At 35.5% G+C, this 26,415-nt stretch overlaps 1 protein-coding gene across 13 annotated transcripts in view; it reads left to right on the plus strand.

Annotated features, from left to right (window-relative positions):
- Positions 1–26,415, plus strand: part of IFT81 (intraflagellar transport 81) — a 282,552-nt gene that overhangs the window by 219,606 nt on the left and 36,531 nt on the right. For 12 of the 13 annotated variants that reach the window (XM_077159817.1, XM_077159819.1, XM_077159810.1 and 9 more), the window contains 2 exons: positions 6,105–6,254; positions 10,898–11,309. In XM_077159817.1, coding sequence (XP_077015932.1) covers positions 6,105–6,254; positions 10,898–11,047 — 300 coding nt within the window. In that variant the 3' untranslated portion in view covers positions 11,048–11,309. Of the gene's footprint in view, positions 1–6,104; positions 6,255–10,897; positions 11,310–12,023; positions 12,114–26,415 lie in introns of those variants that run through there. The other variant, XM_077159822.1, reaches the window with a different exon arrangement.

Here is a 26,415-nt window from a genome sequence, read left to right on the forward strand (position 1 = left end):
AGTCAACATGACGAGCAGTCTCACCACCTTCCCCCTCTCTGCGTGGGACATGACTCCCAGGGGTGTGGACCTTCCTGGCAACATGGGACAGAGATCCTGGAATGAGCTGAGACTCAGCATCAAGGGATTGAGAAAAACCCTAGAATGAGCTCAGACTTAACATCTAGGGATTGAGAGAACCTTCTCGGCCAAAAGGGGGAAGAGTGAAATGAGACAAAGTGTCAATGGCTGAGAGATTCCAAACAGAGTCGAGAGGTTATCCTGGAGGTTATTCTCATGCATTAAGTAGATATCACCTTGTTGTTCAAGATGTAGTAGAGAGGCTGGAGGGAACTGCCTGAAAATGTAGAACTGTGTTCCAGTAGCCATGTTTCTTGATGATGATTGAACAATGATATAGCTTTCACAATGTGACTCTGTGATTGTGAAAACCTTGTGTCTGATGCTCCTTTTATCTACCTTGTCAACAAACGAGTAGAACATATGGAATAAAAATAAATAATAGGGGGAACAAATGTTAAAATAAATTTAGTTTGAAATGCTAGTGATAAATGAAAGCGAAGGGTAAGGGGTATGGTACGTATAATCTTTTTTTTCTGTTATCGTTTTATTTCTTTTTCTGTTGTCTTTTTATTTCTTTTTCTAAATTGATGCAAATGCTCTAAGAAATAATGAATATGCAACTATGTGATGATATTAAGAATTACTGATTATATATGTAGAATGGAATGATATGTTAATGTTTTTGTTTGTTGTTAATTTTTTTTAATTAATAAATAAATTTTTTTTTTTAATTCAGTGAACTAAAGTTGAGGGCATGGGTTATCAGGTCGGGGTATATTGTAAAGGGTCCTAGATTGTAAGCTCTGACAGCAGTCATATATATTCAGGAGGTGTAGCTGTTAATTCTAAATTCTCAGATATTGAGATGTTTATAACATTATCTTCCCCCAGAAACTTTGGGTATTTGTGTGACATCTGAGACTCAGAGTTAGAGCTCTGAAGCTATGAAAGTCAGCTGTACCCCATACAGGAACTGTTTAAAAAGTTGAAAAAGTGATGAGACATTGAGTAGAAATATTGTTGAAGCTTACCTGGATAGGACTAAGTTATATCAGAAGACTGGGTAGAGAATGATATCATCCATGTTTTAAAACTTCAATTTCTGTGTGAGACTATAGGGAGAGATGTTTATTTGGTGCAAAATTTATATTTTGGCTAGTGCATTTCCTAATTTAATTTGTGTGGTCAGTTTAATTGAAGCCCATAAAGTACATGGAATCTTGAATAGGGCATGAGGTTTTGTTGGCTTGTCCAGGTTAGTATGATGCCCTGATAAATCCCAGAATGATTTGGATAGTGAATAAAGAAGTATCTGCAAAGTCTCCTTAGGAGAATGGGGGAAAGGGGGAAATATTCAACTTCCCCATTTGGAGAATTTCTGATATTCTCGCAAGCAGTGGGGACAACCCAGTCAATAGGCCGAGCCCTCAATCTTTGGGTTCAGCCCTTTGAAACTTATCCCTGCAAAGGATAGGCTCAGCCTACTTAAAATTAGGCCTAAGAGTCACGCCCAGAGAACCTCTTTTGTTGCTCCAATGTGACCTCTCTTTCTCTAAGCTGACAGGGCAAGAGAACTTATTGCCCTCCTGCGCTACTTGGGACATGAACTCCCAGGGGTGTAAATCCCCCTGACAATGTGGGACAGAAATCCTAGGATAAGCCAGGATCCAGCATCAAGGGATTGAGAAAGCCTGCTCGACCAAAGGGGTAAAGGGAAAAATTAGACAAAATAAAGTGTCAGTGGCTGAGAGATTTCATACAGAGTCAAGAGGTTATCCTGGAGATTATTCTTAGACCTTATATAGATACCCCCTTTTCAGTTTATGGTGTATTGGAGAGGCTAGAAGGAAGTACCTGAAACTGTAGAGCTGTGTTCCAGTAGTCATGTTTCTTGAAGATAATTGTATAATGATATAGCTTTTACAGTGTGACTGTGATTGTGAAATCCTTGTGTCTGATGCTCCTTTTATCTACAGTATGGATAGACGAGTAAAAAATATAGATAATAAATAATGGGGGGAACAAATGTTAAAATGAATTTAATAGATTGGAATGCTAGTGATCAATGAAAGAGAGTGGTAAGGGATATAGGAAAAAATGGGGGAAACAAAGGCTAAAATATATTGGGTAGATGGAAATATTAGCAGTAAATGAGAGGGAGGGGTAAGGGGTATGGTATGTATGAGTTTTCTTCTTTTTTGTTTTTATCTCTTTTTCTAAATTGATGCAAATGTTCTAAAAACTGATCATGGTGATGATATTGTGAGTTTTTGATTATATACCAAGAATGGAATGATCATATGGTAAGAATGTTCGTGTTTGTATGTTGATATGTTTATAAAAAGAGTTTATAAAAATATATGTGGGGCGGGCCGCGGTGGCTCAGCGGGCAAGAGTGCTTGCCTGCCGTGCCGGAGGACCCCGGTTCGATTCCCGGCCCCAGCCCATGTAAAAAAAAAAAACAAACAAACAAACAAAATATAATAAAACAAGAAAATGTTTAAAAATGTTTCCCTTTCTTCCTCCCTTCCTTCCTTCCATCCATCCTTCCTTCTCTGTCTTTCCTTCCCTTCCTCCCTAAAAAAAAAAAAAAAAAAAAAAAAAAAATATATGTGGATAAAAATAAAGAAACAGGAATAATGGTTAAAGTAAATTGAGTAGATTGAAATACTAAGAGTCAGTGAGAGGGACGGGTAAGGGGTATGGCATGGCATGTATGAGTTTTTTCTTTTTTTCTTTTGTGTTTCTTTTGCTGTAGTGATGCAAATGTTCAAAAAAATGGTGATGGTGATGAATACACAACTATGTGATGATATTGTGAGCCATTGATTGTACACCATGAATAGAATGTTTGTATGCCAAGAATGTTTGTATGTTTGTTTGTTAACATTTTCTAATAAAAATATTTTTTAAATAATAAATTTGAAAATTTAGCTTCAGTGTGTTCTTTTTTTTTGATAATATTAAAAATTAAGAAATAGCCCAAAACCCAAATGATAATAGGAGGACACTTTCAATGGGAGAAAAACATGGATAATTTTCTTTCTTCTAATTAATTCAGGGGTACAGTAGAGCCCTTGAAGTACATTCTTTAATGGCCCCTGTTGCATAATTCTATGGAACTGTAATTAATCTGACCCTGTCTACCCTTTCCTTAGGTGGTGCGTACAATGAATATAAAAGAATACCCAGTCAGCCTAGAACATTGAGTAATTTATAGGTTTGTTCTTTCACCAAAAACATTTATTGCTTTTAGCTTTTATAAATAGTTCTGGAGCACAGCAAGATAGAGAAGGGGGAAATTGGCCTAGATATTACAGAGGATAGCAGATGAACAGGATTGATTTCATTTTGGGCATTTTCCCAGGACACTTTTAATAGAACATATAGTTACTGTAGGGATTCTGCATCTGTGGGTATGTCAGGCTTACTCAATTATTTTTTTAAAAGGGAAATTTGCAAGTTATTAGACTCTAGTTACATTGGAATGACTTAAATTTCTAAACTAGTTTCTGTAATCCAGCCATTGATAATTTGCTGTGTGTGTGCCAGATTCCTTAGTATTAAAATTAACTTAATCATAAATAGAAAAATATTTTAAACTGACTTCCTATCTCTAAAACACATTGTATTTTTTTTTTTTTTTCAAAGTTTGCCAAGTTAAAAAGGATTTCTAAACTGGGAATTGGAAGAGTTCTAGTTTTTATGGGAAAAAATTCAGTCTTCTTATTTTTGTGACGAATTTTCAATCTTGTTATTTTTAAGGAATTTCTTTTTATACTCAGGTATCAAATAAGTCTTTATGGAGAAAAATATTAACTAAATTTTTAAAATTCTGTATCCAGAATATTTTACTGTCTTACAATTTAGAGCTAATGACCTTAGTTGAGCTTTAGAAATTGGAAGAAAAAAATACCAACATAGTAATAGTGCTTGGGTTGGGTCATGGCTTTGAAGTTAATTATTTTTCCAGTTTCCAAAATTTCAATAATATGCTTGTTATTTTTATTTATTTATGAAGTTATTTATGAATTAGCTATAAAAAGCACTGGGCATTAAAAAGGCTTATATTAGGTAACTCATGTTAGGTAAAATGGAAGTTTGCTTTTGTTTGGAACTAATGTATTTAAATATAGTAGGCTAGCTTCTTACATTGGAAAAATGTATCTGTAATTTAGTTAATAAAAGAATAGTTAATAAAACAGAAAAAAATCTTATGTAATAAAAAATACCTGAAAATTATTAGTATTAATGATACATAAAAGGGAGCAATAAAAAATATTTTGTTCTATTTCAGAAACACCAGATTTCTCACATTTGCTTCAAGCTTTTACTTCTTACATTGAGTAATACCTTTAATGACCCAGTGCTATTCCATCTCTCTGGAATGCTTTTCCTCCCTCTTTCCTCCTTCATCTAGTGCTTTCTTACTCCTTCAGTCTTGGCTTAAATACAACTTATTCTGTGAAGTTTGCTGTAATCTACCTCTTTTTTTTTTTTTTTTTTTTTTTTTTTTTTTTAATGGGTTTTGTTATTTTTTTTTTTTTAATTTTTTTTTTTTATTAATTAAAAAAAGAATTAACAAAACAATTAGAAATCATTTCAATGTACATGTACAATCAGTAATTCTTAATAACATCACATAGTTGCATATTCATCATTTCTTAGTACATTTGCATCGATTTAGAAAAAGAAATAAAAAGACAACAGAATAAGAATTAAAACAATAATAGAAAGAAAAAAAAACAAAAAAAACAAAAACAAAAAACCTATACCTCACATGCAGCTTCATTCAGTGTTTTAACATAATTGCATTACAATTGGGTAGTATTGTGCTGTCCATTTCTGAGTTTTTATATCCAGTCCCGTTGTACAGTCTGTATCCCTTCATCTCCAATTATCCCTTCTTTTTTTTTTTTAATTAACAGAAAAAAAGAAATTAACCCAACATTTAGAGATCATACCATTCTACACATGCAATCATTAATTCTTAACATCATCACATAGCTGCATGATCATCATTTGTTAGTACATTTGCATTGGTTTAGAAGAACTAGCAACATAACCGAAAAAGATATAGAATGTTAATATATGTAATCTACCTCTTTTAAATACCACTTCCCACCTTCCTTCTCCATCCCAACTTAGATTAAGACTCCTATTATTTATTTATTCTTCGGGCCACTACTCTCCTTTGTAACATTCCCCAGGGTTGTAAAGATCAATCAGTGTTTCTACCCCCTATTCCTTAAGCTGCATGTGGGCCGGACCTGTGAGTATCTTTTTTAGAGTTGTATCCTCAGTATCTAGCACAGTGCCTAGTATATAATAGCTAATAAAGAGTATATATCAAATGAATTCTTTTAAATAATATGGCCACTTCATTTATTTTTCTAAACTCTAGTTGGTATTACTTAATAATGCTTTTTTTTTAATTAGAGTGGAGTATTTATAAATTTGACATCATGAATGGATAAATGGATGAATTAAACAACATTGAATTTCCACCAACTTGAAATATGCTTAGCTTTTTAACATTTGGAATTGGTTTCATCCCAAAATCTCAGATGCTTTTTAGGATATATTCTAACAATAAATTTCTCAAATAATTGGTAGTGGCTACAAGTGTTGGCTATTCTGGTTGGCTATAAATAAATAAATACAATGCACTGCTACCAGAATTTAAGATATACCATGATAAGACCTCAGCCAGAATTGTGGTCATCATCTCCTACTTTTTCTTCTCTCTTTTGTTTACTTTTTGCTCTTAAAGGGTTAAGTTCCTGTTTTCCTACTCCTTAGTTGTAAAGGTCAAAAAGAAAGCTTTTACATAAAAACTTAGACTATTTAGATGGGCCCCCCAAATTAAAACATACACAAGTGTTTAATTGAGCAATTACTCTTTCCAAGTTTTCTAATAAAATTAACTTATTATACACTTCTGTGTCACGTTGAACAGTAAAGAAGAAAATTATAACACTATATATGATGTTAGCAACTACTTTTCTACTAATAAAATTACATATTGTGTTCTTTCACAGTTTAAACGATATGTCAGTAAACTCCGAGGCAAGAGTACAGTTTTCAAGAAGAAGCATCAGATAATAGCTGAATTTAAAGCTGAATTCGGTCTCTTACAGAGGACAGAAGAACTTCTTAAGCAACGTCATGAAAATATTCAGCATCAACTGGTAATGAATATCTTAGGCTATCATAAGTACAAATGCCAGGAAGTTTGTGGGTTACAGCTTTGTACTGGGGTCATTGTTTTTATAGGAAAAGCCATAAAATTATAATTTTCTTAGATTAATTACAAAGATATAAAATAAGCTGATTTATTTATTTTGAATGTGACAGTAAGCACTAACTTTTGTATGTGTGCTGACTTTGGGGTTATTGATAGAAGTTGAATTCTGAATAAGTTTTTCTTTTGGTTAGTTGTTAAAATAAGTAAAATTATAATACGAAGACAGTGACAGTAAAATATTCATCTATCATGGTTGTTGACCAGAAATTTTTAAGCAGTTACTTCCAAAGAGCTTTGGAAAGAAATATCCAGGGAAGGTGCTATGTGAAAATTTGCCTGCAGGCTTCTTCCTTACCTATTTGTGCCTTGGTTGTCAGAAAAGAGTTAACCCCAGATTAAGACCTCTAACAGCAAAATTGTAATCATTGTAGATGCTAGTTATCTCTGAGTTTCCTTGGTTTGGCTTTTTTCTTCTTTTCTTTTTCTAGTTGTGGGGAAGCTATTTTGTCAGGATGCTGGTTTACCAAGTAGCAATAATCTGATAGAGGTAAACAAAATTTCAACCAGTTGTGGTTCCACTTAGCTGACAATATAAACTTTTGTATCTCATACTGTTGAATAGTGCCAGTATACTTAAGATTGAAAAATTTACTGTGTGAATCAACATGGATTCTCACAGGTGCTTTTAACTTTGATATGTAGTAACTGCATTATTGTTCACTTCAAAATATCTTCTCATTTCCACTGTGATTTCTTTGACCCATGGGTTATTACTTAACTTCTAAATTTTTAGGAATTTTCTGCTTACCTTTCTGTTACTGATTTCTAGCTTAATTCCACTTTGAGAACACAGTTTGTGATTTCAGTCCTTTGAAATTTGTTGAGTCTTGCATTATGGCCCCAAAAACCACTATTTTGGTCATTGTTCCATGTGTACTTGAAAAAATATACATTCTGCAGTTGTTGGGTATAGTGTTTTATTTTTGTCGGTTCAATGAAGCGTGTTAACCTTCTTCTTCGCCTTCGTCTTCTCCTCCTCCTTCTCCTGCTCCTTCTTGTGTATTCCACCTTCATTTTAAGGTCATTTTCATGAAATAAACAGTATTGATTGACAGCTGTCTTCTTTTAGCATCTTAAAAATGTAATTCCCTTGTCTTCTGCCTTCCATTATTTTGCTGAGAAGTGAACTGTCAGTTTTATTGCTGTGTTTTATTTTTTTAAGTAGTATATTATTTTCTAGTTTCAACATTTTCTCTTTGTCTTTTGTTTTTCAGCAGTTTAACTATGATTTTTCTAGGTTGGTTTTCTATTCATTTGTCTTCCTTGGAGTCTGTAAAGTTTTTTGAATCTGTGACTTGGTTTCTTTGTCAGATTTGAAAAGTTTATAGCCAGTATTTTTTCATATATTAGTCTGTCTCATTCCCACCTCCCTTACTTGAATTCCAGTTACATATATGTAAGACTTTTTCACTATTTCCCTTGTTTCTAATGTTTTCTTTTGTTGAATTTTCTGTTAATTTTTCTCTCTGTGATTCAATCTGGATTTTTTGTGTATCTTCAAATTCATTAATCCTCCTTATTTGTTATATCCAGTCTGCTATTAAGTCCATTTATTGAATCTTAGTATAATTATTATGTTTCTCAGTTCTAGAATTTTCATTTGCTTCTATTTTATATATCCCAGGTTTTTGTTACATTCTACATTTTTTCCTTTATTTCATTGATTATATTAATCACAAATATTTTTAAGTTCCTGTCTGATAAATTCACCTATGAGTGTCTGGATTTCTTTTCTCTTGACTTTCAGTCATTTGGTCCTGTTATTTGGCTTACCTGGTAATTTTTTATTGAATTTTTTATTGATTAGCTTGTAGAGTCTCTGGCTGTATTTGTCTTCCTTTAAAGAGAATTTAATTTTCTCCTGAAAGGCAGAAAATGCTGACAGATCACTTTGATACATCTGAGAGTTGATTTTAGATTTTGTTAAAACTGATATTATTTCATTTTTTCTCTTACTCCTAAGATATAGCCTGTATCAGTCAGGGTTCACTAGTGAAACAGAACTAACAGGAGATGTCTGTAAATATGAGATTTATAATGGTGTCTCATGTAACCATGGAAATGAAAGAGTACAAAATCCTCAGGGCAGATTGTGAAGCTGGCAGCTGCATTGAAGGGTCTGGACAACCTCCACAGAAGAGGCTTGCTGGCTGAAGAACCAGCAAAAATTCTCTCTTCTTCCTTAAAAGTCTTCGGCAATTATTTAATTGGTGGGAGACACGCAGACACATCCATTGCAGATATAATCAACCACTGATGCAGTCAGCTGAGTGACGATTTAATACACCAGTCTTCTGGTTTATCAACCAGCCATGAAATATCCTTGCAGTAACAGTCAGGCCAGTGTTTGCCTGACCAGACAACTGGACATCATCACTTGGCCAAGTTGGCACTAGAACCTAACCATCCCATGTAGCCCATGCCTGTAGCAGAGACTTCACTCCTAGGAAATGTCCCTTACTCTTAGATAGTAGCCTTTCTTGGGTTTCAGCTGATATCCTGGAGCATTTATAACAAGGCCCCTACACCATGACAAGTCTTGGATTCTAACTTCTATCTCCCTAGCACCACGAGACTGCTGTAATCTTTGCTCAGCTCTTTAGTAACCCATCTGCTGATTTCCACTTGGTTTCCTGGAGTACCTTGCATTTGTAAAATTGTATACAGAATTTTGGGCTAATTATCTGTAATTCCCTCTTCTTCTTTAGGTCCCAGTCATGTTAGCAGCCCCAAAATCTAACTAGTCTTCTCCTAGTCCCTCTCTCCTTGTCTCTCCCTACTTTTGGTTACTCTCATTTTCCTATGAGGCTTATCCAATCAGACTTTTACATGTACTGATTCATGGAAATTTTCTTTGTCAAGATCACCAATAACTTCCAGACATTGCTAAATCCAATGATCAATTCTTAGTCTATTTACTTGACTTATTAACAGATTTGACATAATTGTTCACTCTTTTCTGTAAAATTTTTCTTCATTTGTCTTTTAGAATATTACACCCTCCTGGTGTTTCTCCTTCCTTTCTATCATTATTTTCAGACTCCGTTGCTGATTACTTCTTCAAGGTCAAAGTATTAGAGTCCCCCAGGCTCACTCCTTGTCTCTCTTCTCTATCTACCCTTCACTCCCTTGATGCACTTATCTTTTCTCATGGGTTTCAAGACTCTCACTATGCTGACTACTCACAAATTTACATCTATAGCCTAGTAGTTTGCCTCAAATTCTAGTCTTGTTTATATAACATCTTGACATCTCCACTTGGATGGCTAATAAACATCTCAGATTTTTAATGTGTCCAAAACTGAACATCTGATTTCACTACCACCACTGCCACACCAAAAAGCCCACCTGTTCTTCCTCATGTCAATAAATGGCAGCTCCATTCGATCAGTTCCTTATGTTGGAAACCTTGGAGCTATTCTTTCCCCCTCATTTTCCCCTTACATCCCACATGTCAGAATATCTTATTGGATGTACTGTCAAAATATATACAGAGCCACTTCTCATTACCTTCACTGCCACCACTCTGATTCATGCTACTGTCATCTCTAGCTTGAATTATTGAAATAGTCTTCTAACTGGCTTCCCCATCCAATCCTTGCCCTTCTGTCGTCTGGTGCCAGCACAGATATTAAAGTGATCATTTAAAAATTCCTCTACTCTAAACCCTCCAATGGCCTCCCATCTCATTTAAAATAGGTTAAAGGTCTTTAATTGCCCTAAAAATATAATTACCCTCTAAACTAAGACACTTTTGAGAGTGAAAGGAGCTATAGATGTAAACTGTCCTAGCAAATCTGTTTAGCCCTATATCATCTCCTCTTTACCCCAATCTCATTCTCACTCTTCAGCCACTCTGGCCTTGTTGCTATTTCTTGAACAGTTCAGGTATGTTCCCACCTCAGGACTTTTGCAATTGCACTTAGGTCTTTGCTTAAATGTCATCTTATCAGGAAGCCTTTCTCTAACCACCCTATTTAAGATTCCAATCCCATTCTCACCTCACCTCTCTGTGCATTTCACTTATCTGTTTATGTATGTATTGGTTGTTTACTCCCACTAGAAGTAAGCTCTGTGAAGGATGGAATTTTGTTCACTGCTGCATGCCTGGTGCTTAGAACCATGCTTGGCACATTTAGGTATGTAATAAATATGGGTTGAGCAAATGATTGTAAGTATAATTGATCACTTAAGAATTCAGTCATTCACTAAATATTTATTAAGTGCAGTCTATGCTTTAGGTTCTGTGCTATGTACATGGCATTATGCTAAAGTCTAAAATTTGAAATACCTTCTATGAAGATACCATAGTAAAATTTAGTATATATTTATAGCCTATAAAGACATGTAATATCATTGAAGCTAATAAAGATTGTCTTTTAGTGTCTAAACTAATTTATTTTATTTTTTGCATGGGCAGGCATAAACTAACTTATTTTATTTACAGCTTTATTGTTATGTATTAAATCTGTATACATTTATGGGAATCATCAAGGTTTTGATCACCCTTTTATTCCTTACTTATAGCAAACTATTGAAGAGAAAAAGGGTATATCTGGATATAGTTATACCCAAGAAGAACTAGAAAGAGTATCTGCACTGAAGAGTGAAGTAGATGAAATGAAAGGACGAACACTGGATGATATGTCTGAAATGGTGATCTCACAGTTTTCTTAGTTTCTTTTGTTGTATAGCTGGAAGACAGATGTTTTTATATTAATTTTGTTTTTGTTTTCAGTGAAACATTTAAACTTGTCATTTCTGCATATTGTTTGTTCATCTTATATTCTTTCATCTGTCCTTATCAATCTCGTTTTCTTCCCCTTTCCATAAGATTATTCAACTTCTAATAGTTAATGCATTTTGTGTTTTTTAAGTATGTGAAAGTTATATAACATTTTTAAAAATTTAAGATAAAAAATAATTTTCCCAAATCATATCACCCTAATAAATCAAATTATTTCATTTTTTTTGTATGTCTTAAGTATGTTTCCATATTCAAGGCTGCACACACTGGTACAACTTCACCAGGCATTAAAATGCTGAATTTTTCCTTATACATTCATAAATAGCCAAAGCCCCAGATTCTCAGCGTGCCCTCCCACAGCTACCTGGGCCACATGGGCTCCCCAGGAGCCTCTGGATCTCCCCACAGTCTAACTACCAAAAAGAGTAACATTTAGCACAGCAGAAGCCTCCAAGATCCTGTTCATCTTTATGACTGGTCCACTCTGATTGGTCGTTAGTTATGTCATTTGGGCTTATTAAGCATTTTGAATATGACCCCAGCCACGTTTAGGTGTATTTTGCATACACCACAAAATTGTTTTATTCTTACATAATACAACATGGTTGTAGTTTTATACAGACAACTTTGTAATTTGTTTTGTTCACTCGGTGTTAGATTATAAATATTTCCATGCTGGTTTACAGTCTTCATAATTACCATAATTCCCATCTTGAATAGTTAAATGGTATTTCATCTTATTAAGGAATCAAGATTTACTAAATCACTCCTCAACTGTTTAGCATTGAAGTAATTTAATTTTTTTTTTTACTTTTATGTGTAACACTGTAATAAATATCTTTATGCATAGTGTTTTAAATCTTTTGAATTTTTTTTATGGTATCATGCTTTTTGTTTAAAATGCAGGTGAAAAAACTGAATTCACTGGTATCTGAAAAGAAGTCAGCTCTAGCCCCAGTTATAAAAGAACTACGACAGTTACGTCAGAAATGTCAGGCAAGTATTTTGATTCTTTTAGTATCCTATCACATTCATATGCACTAGTTCAACTCCTGGATGTTTTACTTGGACAATTTATAGAAAACGGAGTATTATTATTATTATTATATTGATAGGATTTTGCAAAAGAGAGTAAAAATGTGACCTGTAAGGGGTTTTGTTTAATTTGTGCTGTTTATTTAGTGATAAGTTATTGGGGGAGGGGGAAAGAAAAACACTGAGTTTAAGCTGAAATCCACAAGTGAAGCCAGATGAGATTTTTTTTTTAATTTTTTAATTTTTTTTAAACATAACAACATACAAACACGAACTTTCTTACCATATGATCATTCCATTCTTGGTATATAATCAATAATTCACAATATCATCACATAGTTGTATATTCATCACCACGATCACCTCTCAGAACAATTGCATCAATCCAGAGAAGGAAATAAAAAGGAAAAAAACTCGTACATACCATACCCCCCCTCACTGATCACCAGCATTTTAATCTACTAAATTTATTTTAACCTTTATTCCCCTTATTATTTATTTATTTTTAATCTGTATGTTTTACTCATCTATTGATAGGGTAGATAAAAGGAGCATCAGACACAAGGTTTTCACAATCACACAGTCACATTGTGAAAGCTATATCATTATACAATCATCTTCAAGAAACATGGCTACTGGAACACAGCTCTACATTTTCAGGCAGTTCCCTCCAGCCTCTCCATTACACCTTAACTAAAAAGATGATATATAAGGTGTAAGCATACAGATGAGATTTTTGCTTTAAGTCATATACATGTCAGAGCCATAAATATGAAGTCACATTCTTCTATGGCCAAGTAAAAGCTCAGAGTCTGCCAATGAGTGGTAACAATTTACTTTAGACTAATGAACTTGCTGGGGGGCAAACTTTGGTAGCTTACGATAAGTGGTGAAATATCATTACTTGGAAGCGAATTCTAACTACTGCTTTAAAGATAAACTATCAGAAGGTAAATTCCCTCCACAGATCCAGATTAGGTGGCCTTGGCCATTTCATCACTTTCCATATAATAATTTTAGTTTTGAATATAAGCTTACCACATACACTTGAGGATGTAACTATAAAACTTTGCATGAATTCCATCCATCAGATTAAGAGAACCAAAGTGAAATATTGCATGGACTTTGAAATCAAATAGAGACCATCTCCTTTTTATAGGAATGTCATGCGTCTGAGACAGATTTAGTGATTTATCAAATGTACAAGTAAGGCATGAGAGAGTTGGGACTTGACTCTGTAGCATCTATTTCATATCTCCTGCTTATTACATGACACATCACTGCTATCAGAAAAGAATTGCAGGAGACAAGTCCCTGTTGCCTGAAGTTCATACTCTGATAGGTGAGATGGAGCAAACATGTAAAGAAATTAAAATAAATAAATAACCAAATTTAAGATCAAATATAGAAAAAATATAATACAAATTATTTGTGTAACTTATAAGGAAAGGGGAAACAAATGGAGTAGTCATGAAAAAAAGATTTCAGAAAAGATATTTTTGAGCAACATTTCCAAACTCAGGAAGTCAAGAATTGTTTTCATGGGACTGCAATATACCAGAAACAGAATAACATTTTTTTTTTTTGGCATGTTATATGCCCACGGTCACATTTCATTCTTTTTCCATGTGAGTAGCCCATTATTGCAGTACTATTTTTTTATTTTTGTTTGTTTTTTCTCCTTTGTTTTGCTTGCTTGTTTTGGGAAGTGCATTGACCGTGAATCGAACTTGGGTCTTATGCATGGCAGGCTAGAATTCTATCACTGAACTACCCTTGCACCTCCAAAACAGAACAACTTTTAAAAAGGGAATTTAAATTGCAAGTTTGCAGTTCTAAGGCCATGAAAATGTTCAAATTTAGGTACCAACAAGAGGTTACTTATGTTCAAGAAAGGCTGATGCCATCAGAAACATCTTTTTCAGCTGGGAAGGTGCATGGTGATATCTGCTAGCTTTCTCTGCTGGCTTCTCATTTCATAAGGACTCCATGTAAGTGTTTTCCTTCTGCATCTCCAAAGGTCTCTTACTGTGTGGGCTCTGTGGTACTGAAACTTTTTCAGAAATGGTTCCCTCTTAAAGTGCTCCAGTAAGTAACCCCACCTTGAATAATAGGTGGAGACACATCTCCATGGAAACCATCCAATCAAAAGTTACCACCCGCAGTTGGGTGGGTCACATCTCCATGGAAACAACCAAACAGACCCCACCCAGCAATATTGAATGAGGATTAAAGAACATGGCTTTTCTGGCATACATGACAGTTTCAAACTGGCACACAAGTGTATTCTAATTCACTGCTTTTTCCTGTGGTATTTTGAGTAAGCCATCTTATTCAAAACAAAAAGGATGAGTATATGTATTTCTGGTGATGATAAAATTTCTCCCTGTTAAAAGCTAATAAATCTGCATTTATAAATAGATTTCTTATTAAATACACTTACATTTTAAATGTTTTCATTATTGCAAAAAATAATATATTAGAGGCTTTAAAAAAAAATCTACCTATAAAAACATCCACCTTGTTCATTTCCTGGTGCCTGCCTATGTGCAAAAAAAAAAAAAAGATCCACCTTTTTTTTGACTATTTGTATTGCAAGGAAGAGAGACTCACTTAGGCTGAACCAAATGAGGAGTTTTACTGAAAGAATACTTAGGGCAGTAAAGGCATCGAACTACATGGAAACCCAATGATCAGAACCTTTGGTCCGGAGATACTTCAGGGACCTCAGTAGCAGGAACTATATAGATAATGATGATGAATATAATAGTAATAACATTTATTAAGTGCTTTCGTTGTGTCAGGCACAATTACATGTATTAGTGCATTTAGGCCTCACAACAACCCCGTCAGGTAGGGTCTTTCCTTTAAACAAATGAGTGAAAAAAAGACAAAGAGAGGATAGGAACTTGCCAAAGGTCATACAGCTGTTAAAGGACAGAGCCAAGTTCTTGATACTAATACAATGCCTATAACATGAATCAATGAATCTCTTCCTATCTGCTGCTTGCTCTTGCTCTTTCCGCCACCAGCCAGATTTCTCACTTTTGTATCTTTTCTCTATTTTATAGTGTCACCTTCCTTTCTGGATTGACATACTCATAACCTTAGTTTGTGTATGGTCCCTTATTGTCCATGTCTCACACTATGGCCTTTTTCTGTATATACTTTTTGTTAAAGTTTTCACTACTGACTTCCCTATTCTCAAGAGATAATTTTCTAATGCAAATTCCTGAGAGCAAAAATCTGGTGCAGCTCTTCTCTTTTTAGGCAGAGTTTGTTACAGGTTATAATTCCACTATTTGAGATTTTTCCTTCTAGTTTCTCTCAAACACTGGAGACTAAAAGAAATATCAGTATAGTGATTTAGCAGTCATGCTCATTTGTTAAATCCTGTTTTCTCTGTTATAACTCCTCCTCCTCTGATCCTGCTCCCAATTGATAGGGATCTTTAGGCAATGCCCATTCTGACTTTTTCATGTTGAGAAGGGGTATGACACTAAAGGATGGGGGGTTGTAATTGGCTGATAAACTAGGAGAGGCTAGTCCCTGTGCGTTTCAGGATTTATCTGGCCTAGGAACCCTTTGGAAATTGTAGGTTGCAGGGAAGCAAACTTAGTACATGAAACTTTTATAAAGTCTCAGTCTAAGCCTTAGGTGTTCTTAAAAGTTAACAGTATGCTCAGATGTGGCCATTCTGTGTCTAAGCCCAACTCTTTAAAGAAAATCATTGCCCTCTGTCCTATGTGGGACATGACATCCAGGGGTGAAAGTCTCCTGACGATGTGGGACATGACTCCCAGCGAGGAGCCTGGCCCTGGCACTGTGGGGTTGACAACACCTTTCTGACCAAAAGCATGAAAAGAAATTTAACAAAATAAGGTATCAGTGGCTAAGAGAGTTCAAATAGAATTGAGAGATTATTCTGGAGGCTACTCATACACAAGTTTTAGCTAGATATTGCTAATTACCATGGTTTGCCAAACCCTAGCTAACACCATTCCTGTTGATCCTAAAGAATACCTAGGGCTCTATGCTCGTTTGAAAATACTATGTATCCCAGAAAAGCCATGTTTTAATCCTGATCCAATCTTGTGGGGACAGCCATTTCTTTCAATCCTGATCCAGTACTGTAGGGGGGAACTTTTGATTAGATTATCTCTGTGGGGATATGGCACACCCAAGTGTGGGTGTGACCTTTTGATTAGATGGAGATGTAACTCTTCCCATTCAAGGTGGGTGTTGATTAGTTTACTGAGTCCTTTAAAAGAGGAAACTTTTTGGAGAGCACTCAGAACAGAGACATGGATGTTTGGAGATGTGGGACCCAGCAGACATTGCTGTGTGCCTTCCCATAAGATGCTAAGCAGGCCAGAACCCAGAGTTGTATCCCAGAGGAGATAAGTGAAGGCCCACAGATGCTAAGTGAGGAACCTCCACAGGAAACAGAGGCTGAAAGCAATGGTTCCTGGGAGCAAGGGACCAGCAGATGCCAACCACGTGCCTTCCCAGTGGACGGAGGTGTTCCAGACCCATTGGCCTTTCTTGAATTCAGGTATCTTTCCCTGGATGCCTTAGTTTGGATATTTTTATAGGCTTACTTAGAATTGTAAACTTGTGACTTATCAAATCCCTATTTTAAAAGCCATTCCATTTCTGATAAATTACATTCCAGCAGCTTAACAAGCTAATACAGGCTCTATCTGAAATTCTACAAAAGTTGCAGGTACTAAGATTACTTTCTAGAAACCTACAACCTCAAGTTTGGTTCCTAGGCCAGATAAGTCCTGAAACCCAGAGGGGCCAGCCTCTCCAGGAACATCAACTATTCCATCCCCCTATCCCATGTTACTGGTACCCCTTTTCAACATGAAAAAGTTAGAAAGGGCAGAGCCCAAATCCCCCCTAAAGATTGAAAGAAGGATCAAAGGAGAAGGAGGAGTTATAACGGAGAAGATAGGATTTATCAAATGAATATGGTTGCTGAATCATTATATTAATATATCTTTTAGTGTCTTGGAGCAGCTAAAATAAAAACCTGAAATTGTGAAACAATAACCCATACCAAACTTTGAAATCTGTTCTGTAGTTGTATATTACAATGTACTTTGAAATTTATTGTTTTTTTGTATATATGTTATATTTCATAATAAGAATTGTTTAAAAATAAAAAGAATTAACAGGAATGATGTTGTTTGGGATTTAGCAGTCCATGGCAATTAGCACTATCTAACTAAAGCTTGCATGTGAATAGACTCCAGAATATCCTCTTGATTCTATTTGATCTCTCTTAGCCACTCATGCCTTATTTTATTGTACTTCTTTTCCCCTTTTTGGTCAGGAAGGCATTGTTGATCCCATGGTACCAGGGCCAGACTCATTTCTGGGCTTTTTGTCCCACATAGTGAGAGAGACTTTCACTCCTTAATGTCATGTCCCATGTAGGGGGGAGAGTAGTGATTTTCCTTGTTGTGTTGGGCTTAGAGAGAGAGAGAGGCTGCATCTGAGCAACAGAGGAGGTTTTCTGGAAGCAACTTTTAGGCTTTGCTATAGGCAGTCTTATCTTGTCTGCTCCAGAAATAAATTTTATAAGGGCAAGCCTTAAAATCAAGGGCTTGGCCTATATTCTTGGGAGACCCCAAGTGTTGAGAGGATACATGGGGTTTCCCTAATGGGAAAGTTTAACAGTTCCTTTTTTTTTTCTTCGGACCCTCAAGGTACTCTACCAATACTTTTTAATTATAAGTCCACCATAGTCTGAGGTGTATCCAGGTATTACATTAAGCTATGTAGAATTACAAGGCCTCTTTCCCATTCTGGACTCTAGGAGTTTGGACTTTTTAAATGCACTATCCAGACAGGTTGATTTAGATTATGTGTTACAGAAAATTTTGGTTCTAGTCACAATACACCACTCTGCTGGGGGGTGTGAGGGTAATTCAGTGGTAGAATTCTCACCTGCCATGCGGGAGACCTGGGTTCGATTCCCAGCCCATGCACTTCCCAAACAAAGAAACCAACAAGTACAAAGAAGCAAAAAAATTTCATCAAAATGGTGCTGCAATAACAGGATACTCACATGGAAAAAGAATGAAATGTGACCCCACCATACAGCATACAAAAAATTAAATAAAATAAAATATAAATCTCTCTGTCTTTGGTCTCCTACAGTAGTTGGAAGTCTACAGTACATAAATTATCATCTTTTCCCCTGCATTCTAATTTTCCTTAGTCCCAGCCAGAGTGGCTTCATTTTTATCTCTAATTGAGACCTGAGCTCCTTTTCAGTTGCTTTAACTGTTATTGTATATAATTATGCTAACTTTCAGGGCTGCAGCACTTCATTTCTGAGTCTTAGGTGTCACAGAGTTACTCAGAGTTCCAGGGAAATACCAGCTGATACACATATAGCTCAGTGTTTCAGAATTTAGAAATACATTTACAGCTTGAGAGACCAAGTGTGGCTGCTATAAGGGCTTATAATCTAGGCTGCAATTTTGTTGTATTTTCTGAAATAGATCTTAGCATATTTGCTCTTTTGTTTCTGGCTTATTTTGCATAAACATTGTCCCCATGGTTCATTTAGTTTGTTGTCTGCCTCTTGACAGCCTTCCTTTTTGTAGCCACACCATATTCCATTATATAAATGTATAAAAGTTCGCCATTCTGATTCTCAGTCATTGTACCCTTCGGCTCCCTCCATCTATTGGGCATCATGAATAATGTCCAAAATAAATAAACCATGCCTTACAATATTCTCACTTAGTTGTACAATCAGCAGCACTCTCAATTTTAGACAATTTTCATTGATCCATAGAGACAAAGAACTGCCAAACACAGCCTTGTCAAATATCAAATCAAAATTACCCCTTATCTCTTGCCCGCAATTAGTTACCCCTGGTAGTGCTGTGGTACTATTGATGTCTTCCTATTAACTATTAGCCATAACATGCAATTTTAGTTTTCCCCCTATACCCCTCCACTATTGATTCTTTGTCCAATATTAAACCTTTGAAATAGTTCATGCGAGAACTTGTTTATAATTGTAGATTTAATCAGTGGGATACATGGCACTATACCTCCCCTTTCAATCATATTCACCTTCAGTATGGCAGTGGTGTCTGTTCATTTTTAAACAGTTTTACTCACACATCATACAGTCCAACCTAGGTAAAAAAATCAGTGGTTCTCGGTATGATAACTTGGCCATGGCTTCAACACCACAATTTATAAAGGACATTTAGTTAGGAGGCTTTTTGATAGTCTGGGTTAGAGGTAGGAAGGATCAGAATTAGAGTATTGGCAGAAGAAATAGAAGAGAAGAAAAAGGTTTGAACGGTATATGGAAGAACACTAATTGTGAACAAGCAAACAATTAAAAATATAAACAGATGAATGGATAAACAAAATATGGTGTATACATACAATGAATATTATTCAGCCATAAAAGGAATGAATAAAATTCAGCTATGTAATACAACATGGATAAATCTTGAAGAAATCGTGTTGAGTGAAATAAAGGACACAAAAGGACAAATATTGTATGATTTCACTTATATGAAATCCCTAGAATAACCAAATTCTAGGTGATGAAAAAGTTTTGGATTATGCACGTGGAAGTGGCTAAAATTATTGTGTCGTATATTTGTTAACAACAATTTTAAATATATTTAATAGGCAAGAAACATGAAGAGACATTTCCAAAAAGATGATAGACCCATGATGTTCAATCATATTGAACATATTGAAAAGGTGTTCAATATCATTTGTCATCAGCAAAATACGAATCAAAACCACAGTGTAATCTACTTCATACCCAATAGGATGGCTATTATTTAAAAAGTAGGAAATAACCTGTGTTCATAAGGATGTGGAAAAATTGGAACCCTTGTACATTGTTCCAATGGTACTGTAAAATGATAGAGCCACTGTGGGAAACAGTTTGGCGATTCCTCAAAAAGGTAAACATAGAATTACCATATGATCCATCAATTCCATTTCTAAGTATATACCCAAAATACTCTAAAGCAAGGTTCAGACTGTATACCAGTGTTCATAGCAGAATTATTCACAATAGCCAGAAGATGGATTCAACCCATATGTCTACCAACAGATGAATGGAAAAGAAAATTGGTATATCCATACAATGGAATATTATTCAGTCTTAAAAAGGAATTAAATTCTGATGTATACTACAACATGGATGAACCTTGAAAGCATTGAGTGAAATAATCAGACACAAAAGGGCAAATATTGTATAATTGCACTTAAATAATATCTAAGATAAGCAAATTCAGAGACAGAAAGTAGATTACAGGTTCCTAGGGGTTTGGGGAGGCAAGTAATGGGAAGGTATTGTTTTAAAGGTACAGAGTTCTGTTAAAGGTCATGAAAATGTCTTGGTAATGGGTAGTATGGATGATAGCACAACTCTATGAATGTAAATAATACCCCTGATTTACAATCATTAAAGTGGTTAAGATGGGAAATTTTTTTTGTGTGTGTACATATATATATATGTACAATAAAAAGAAAATATATAACTACTTTTAAAAATATATCAAATATAATTTTGAGATTTGACACCACCATCAATTTAGGTAAAGAATGAGAAAGAGCTAGTTTTTGTGTTGGAATACAGAGAAGAGAGGAAAAGACTAATTCATGAGGTTAATATCCAGGAAGAACTCAGGAAAAGATGTTGGACTCAAATTCGAGTTTGCAATTGTCTGCCTACAGATAGCATTATCACATCTGTGAGAAAAGGTGTGATTGCTAAAAAGAACATGGAGCAAGACAGGGTCTGAGAAGATTTCAGAAAGGACCATGTTGAGAGACATTGATTTCACCTCAATTTTGGTTCAAGATCATATAATATAAATGGAATTGCATTGTATATTTAGAGTTTTTTTTAGAATTAAAAAAAAAATTGTTCTATCCCTTTAAGATCCTTTTCATAATCTCAGCCAGAGTTGGGAATGTCCAGTTTGTCAAACAAAGTTTAAAACAATGTAGGTGGTCAACAAATATTTGTTCAATTAATTAAGATAATGTTTATAAAAAGTATTTTTAAAGTCCAGGCAAGTAAGCATGTCATGAGTGAAGTCTTCCAGAGATAAAGTAGACCTCTACAGAATTAGATGAATTAATAATTATTGAGCTTTTCAGTGTATATTAGCATTTTCGTATACATACATTTAATATTCACAACCACTGTGAAAAAGATATTTTGGGATTTTCCATAGGAAATTGAGAAGTCAAATAACTTGCTTAAGATAACAGGGATTGGGGGCCAAGATGGCAGCTTAGCAATGTGCGCGTTTTAGTTTGTCCTCCAGAACAACTGCTAAATAACCAGAAATAGTACAGAACAGCTCCCAGAGCAACGACAGTGACTGAACACACAGCGTACCCCAGTCTGGAACAGCTGGACCGGCTGAGAGCCTCCCCAGAACTGTGAGTCCCCCAAGGCGTGGCAGCTGGTGCCCCTCCCCCATAGGCTGCTTCCCAGAGGAGAAAGGAAAGAGACTTTAACAGCAGCAGGGGCTGAGCCCAACCAAACACCAACTGTGGCATTAATTAACAAATTCTGATCACTAAAAATAGGTCCCAGCTCAGGTGAACCTGGTCAAAGAGGAGGTCGCTCATTGGGCTAACAAAAAAGAAAGAAAGAAAAGAAACAGAGGTTTTTGTGGCTGTGTTTCTACAAAGGCTTGACTGCCTCTGGATTCAGTGGCAGGACTTCTCAGGCTGCAACTGCCCTAGGCATAGGCAGAAACAAGCTCCTTTCAGGGCTTGTCTCGAGCCTGTGCCTTCCCCAGGGGAAGGGTGAAGCCCAAGTCAGGTGGAATCTCTCCCTCAAGGAATTCAGACACCAGGGCTTGGTAATTTGAGGCCATTAAAACCAGCCTACAACCTCTCCTCTGTCTCCACCACACCCCCAGCAGGGAGAGCCCACCAAAGTTAAAGGTACTGCATCATCTTATGCTGGTGGGATCTGCAGTCAGACAAGCGTCACATACTGGGCAGGTTAAGAAAAACAAAGTCCAGAGATTTCACAGGAAAGTCTTTCAACCTGCTGGGTCTCACCCTCAGGGAAAACAGATGCAGGTGTCTCCTTCCTCCTGATAGGAGGCCAGTTTGGTCTGGGAAAATCTGGCTGTGGTCTATAATGTCTAAGTAGACCCTCCTAAGTGTGTGTGGGGGAAAAGGCACCACACAAGCAGGGCAAGAAAGAAGAAAACAAGAACTGAAAAATTCTCCTCTGTTAAACAAAACTTAAGCTAAAGGTCCAGATAAAGCTGAACGGAATGTCAAAGAACAGATAGACAACAAATTCATCCAGCAAGAAAACCCTGGGTAAAAGAAGTGAAAGCAATCTCCAGAATAAACTAATTAAGATCATTAAATGTCTAGACGCCAGCAAAAAATAACAGATCACACTAGGAAAATTGAAGATATGGCCCAGTCAAAGGAACAAATCAACAATTCAAATGAGATACAAGAGCTGAAACAATTAATTCAGAATATACAAACAAACATGGAAAACCTTATCAAAAACCAAATCAATGAATTGAGGGAGGATATGAGGAAGGCAAGGAATGAACAAAAAGAAGAAACTGAAAGTCTGAAAAAACAAATCACAGAACTTATGGGAATGAAAGGCACAGTAGAAGAGATGAAAAAAACAATGGAAACCTACAATGGTAGATTTCGAGAGACAGAACATAGGATTTCTGAACTAGAGGATGGAACATCTGAAATCCGACAAGAAACAGAAACTATAGGGAAAAAAAATGGAAAAATATGAGCAGGGACTCAGGGAATTGAAAGACAATATGAAGTGCATGAATATATGTGTTGTGGGTATCCCAGAAGGAGAAGAGAAGGGAAAAGGAGGAGAAAAATTAATGGAGGAAATTAGCGCTGAAAATTTCCCAACTCTTATGAAAGACTTAGTATTACAGATCCAAGAAGTGAAGCATACCCCAAAGAGAATAGATCCAAATAGACGTACTCCAAGACACTTACTAATCAGAATATCAGAGGTCAAAGAGAAAGAGAGGATCTTGAAAGCAGCAAGAGAAAAGCAATCCATCATTTACAAGGGAAACCCAATAAGACTATGCTTAGATTTCTCAGCAGAAACCATGGAGGCAAGAAGACAGTGGGATGATATATTTAAATTACTAAAAGTGAAAAACTGCCAACCAAGAATTCTATATCCAGCAAAATTGTCCTTCAAAAATGAGGGAGAAATTAAAACATTTTTTTCAAACAAAAAATCACTGAGAGAATTTGTGACCAAGAGACCAGCTCTACAAGAAATACTAAAAGAAGCACTAGAGACAGATATGAAAAGACAAAAGATAGAGGTGTGGAAAAGAGTGTAGAAAGGAAGACTAAGAGTAAAGGTAAAAAGAAGGAATTAGATATGACATATAAAATTCAAAAGGCATAATGGTAGAAGAAAGTATTACCCATACAGTAATAACACTAAATGTTAATGGATTGAACTCCCCAATCAAAAGACATAGACTGGCAGAATGGATTAAAAAACAGGACCCATCTATATTCTGTCTACATCTTAGACCCAAAGATAAACATAGGCTGAAAGTGAAAGGTTGGGAAAAGATATTTCATGCAAATAACAACCATAAAAGAGCAGGAGTAGCTCTACTAATATCCAACAAATTAGACTTCAAATGTAAAACAGTTAAAAGAGATAAAGAAGGATATTATGTACTAATAAAAGGAACAATTCAGCATGAAGACATATCAATCATAAATATTTATACGCCGAACAAGAATGCTCCAAAATACGTGTGGCAGACACTGAAAACACTGAGAAGAGAAATAGACATATCTACCGTAATAGTTGGAGACTTCAATTCCCCACTCTCATCAGTGGACCGAAGATCTAGACCGAGGATCAATAAAGAAACAGAGAATTTGAATATTACAATAAATGAGCTAGACTTAACAGACATTTATAGGACATAATACCCCACAACAGCAGGATACACCTTTTTTCTCACCTGCTCATGGATCATTCTCACAGATAGACTGTTTGCTGGGTCACGAAGCAAGTCTCAATAAATTCAAAAAGATTGAAATCATATAAAACACTTTCTCAGATCATAAAAGAATGAAGTTGGAAATCAATAATAGGCAGAGTGCCAGAAAATTCACAAATATGTGGAGGTTCAGCAATACACTCTTAAACAACAAGTAGGTCGAGGAAGAAATTACAAGAGAAATGGGTAAATATCTTGAGGCAAATGAAAATGAAAACACAACATAACAGAAATTATGGGATGCAGCAAAGGCAGTGCTAAGAGGGAAATTTATTGCCCTAAATGCTTATATCAAAAAAAGAAGAAAGGGCAAAAATTAACTGTCCACTTGGAAGAACTGGAGAAAGAACAGCAAACTAACCCCAAAGCAAGCAAAAGGAAAAAAATAACAAAGATTACAGCAGAAATAAAAGAAATTGAGAACATGAAAACAATTCCGAAATACAATAAAACCAGAAGCTGGTGCTATGAGAAAATCAATAAGATTGATGGGCCCTTAGCAAGATTGACAAAAAGGATGCAAATAAAGAAGATCAGAAATGGAAGAGGAGACATAACCACTGACCCCACAGAAATAAAGGAGGTAATAACAGGATACTATGAACAACTTTATGCTAATAAATACAACAATGTAGATGAAATGGACAACTTCCTAGAAAGGCATGATCAACCAACTTTGACTCGAGAAGAAATAGACGACCTCAACAAACCAACCACAAGTAAACAAATTGAATCAGTCATTAAGAAGCTTCCCAAAAAGAGAAGTCCAGGACCAGATGGCTTCACATGTGGATTCTATCAAACATTCCAGAAAGAATTAGTGCAAATCCTGCTCAAACTCTTCAAAAAAATTGAAGAGGAGGGAAAGCAACCTATTTCATTCTACATAGCCAAATTCACTCTCATACCAAAACCAGACAAAGATATTACAAAAAAAGAAAACTACAGACCAATCTCTCTAATGAATATAGATACAAAAATCCTCAACAAACTTCTAGCAAATTGAATCCAGCAACACATTAAAAGAAATATACATCATGACCAAGTAGGATTCATCCCAGGTATGCAAGGATGGTTCAACATAAGAAAATCAATTAATGTAATACACCATATCAACAAATCAAAGCAGAAAAACCATAAACCATTGATGCAGAAAAGGCATTTGACAAAATTTGACAAAATTCAACATCCTTTCCTGTTGAAAACACTTCAAAGGATCAGAATACAAGGGAACTTCCTTAAAATGATAGAGGGAATATATGAAAAACCCACAGCTAATATCATCTTCAATAGGGAAAAACTGAAAACTTTCCCCCTAAGATCAGGAACAAGACAAGGATGTCCACTATCACCACTGTTATTCAGCATTGTGTTGGAAGTTCTAGCCAGAGCAATTAGACAAGAAAAAGAAATACAAGGCATCAAAATTGGAAAGGAAGAAGTAAAACTATCACTGTTTCAACTATATGTTGAAAACCCTGAAAAATCCGCAAAACTACTAGAGCTAATAAACAAGTACAGCAAAGTGGCAGGTTACAAAATCAACATTCAAAAATCTGTAGTGTTTCTATACACTAGTAATGAACAATCTGAGGGGGAAATCAAGAAATGAATTCCATTTACAATTGCAACTAAAAGAATAAAATACTTAGGAATAAATTTAACTAAAGAGACAAAAGACCTATACAAAGAAAACTACAAGAAACTGTTAAAAGAAATCACAGAAGACCTAAATAGATGGAAGGGCATACCGTGTTCATGGATTGGAAGACTAAATATAGTTAAGATATCAATTCTATCTAAACTGATTTACAGATTCAATGCAATACCAATCAAAATCCCAACAACTTACTTTTCAGAAATAGAAAAACCAATAAGCAAATTTATCTGGAAGGACAGGGTGCCCCAAATTGCTAAAAGTATCTCGAGGAAAAAAAAGGAAGCTGGAGTCTCACGCTGCCGGACTTTAAGGCATATTATGAAGCCACAGTGGTCAAAACAGCATGATATAAAGAGAGATATATTGACCAATGGAATCTAATAGAGTGTTCAGATATAGACCCTCTCATCTATGGACATTTGATCTTTGATAAGGCAGTCAAGTCAACTCACCTGGGACAGAACAGTCTCTTCAATAAATGGTGCCTAGAGAACTGGATATCCATATGCAAAAGAAAGAAAGAGGA

The sequence above is a fragment of the Tamandua tetradactyla genome, chromosome 5, assembly GCF_023851605.1.
Source record: "Tamandua tetradactyla isolate mTamTet1 chromosome 5, mTamTet1.pri, whole genome shotgun sequence".
NCBI lineage: Eukaryota > Metazoa > Chordata > Mammalia > Pilosa > Myrmecophagidae > Tamandua > Tamandua tetradactyla.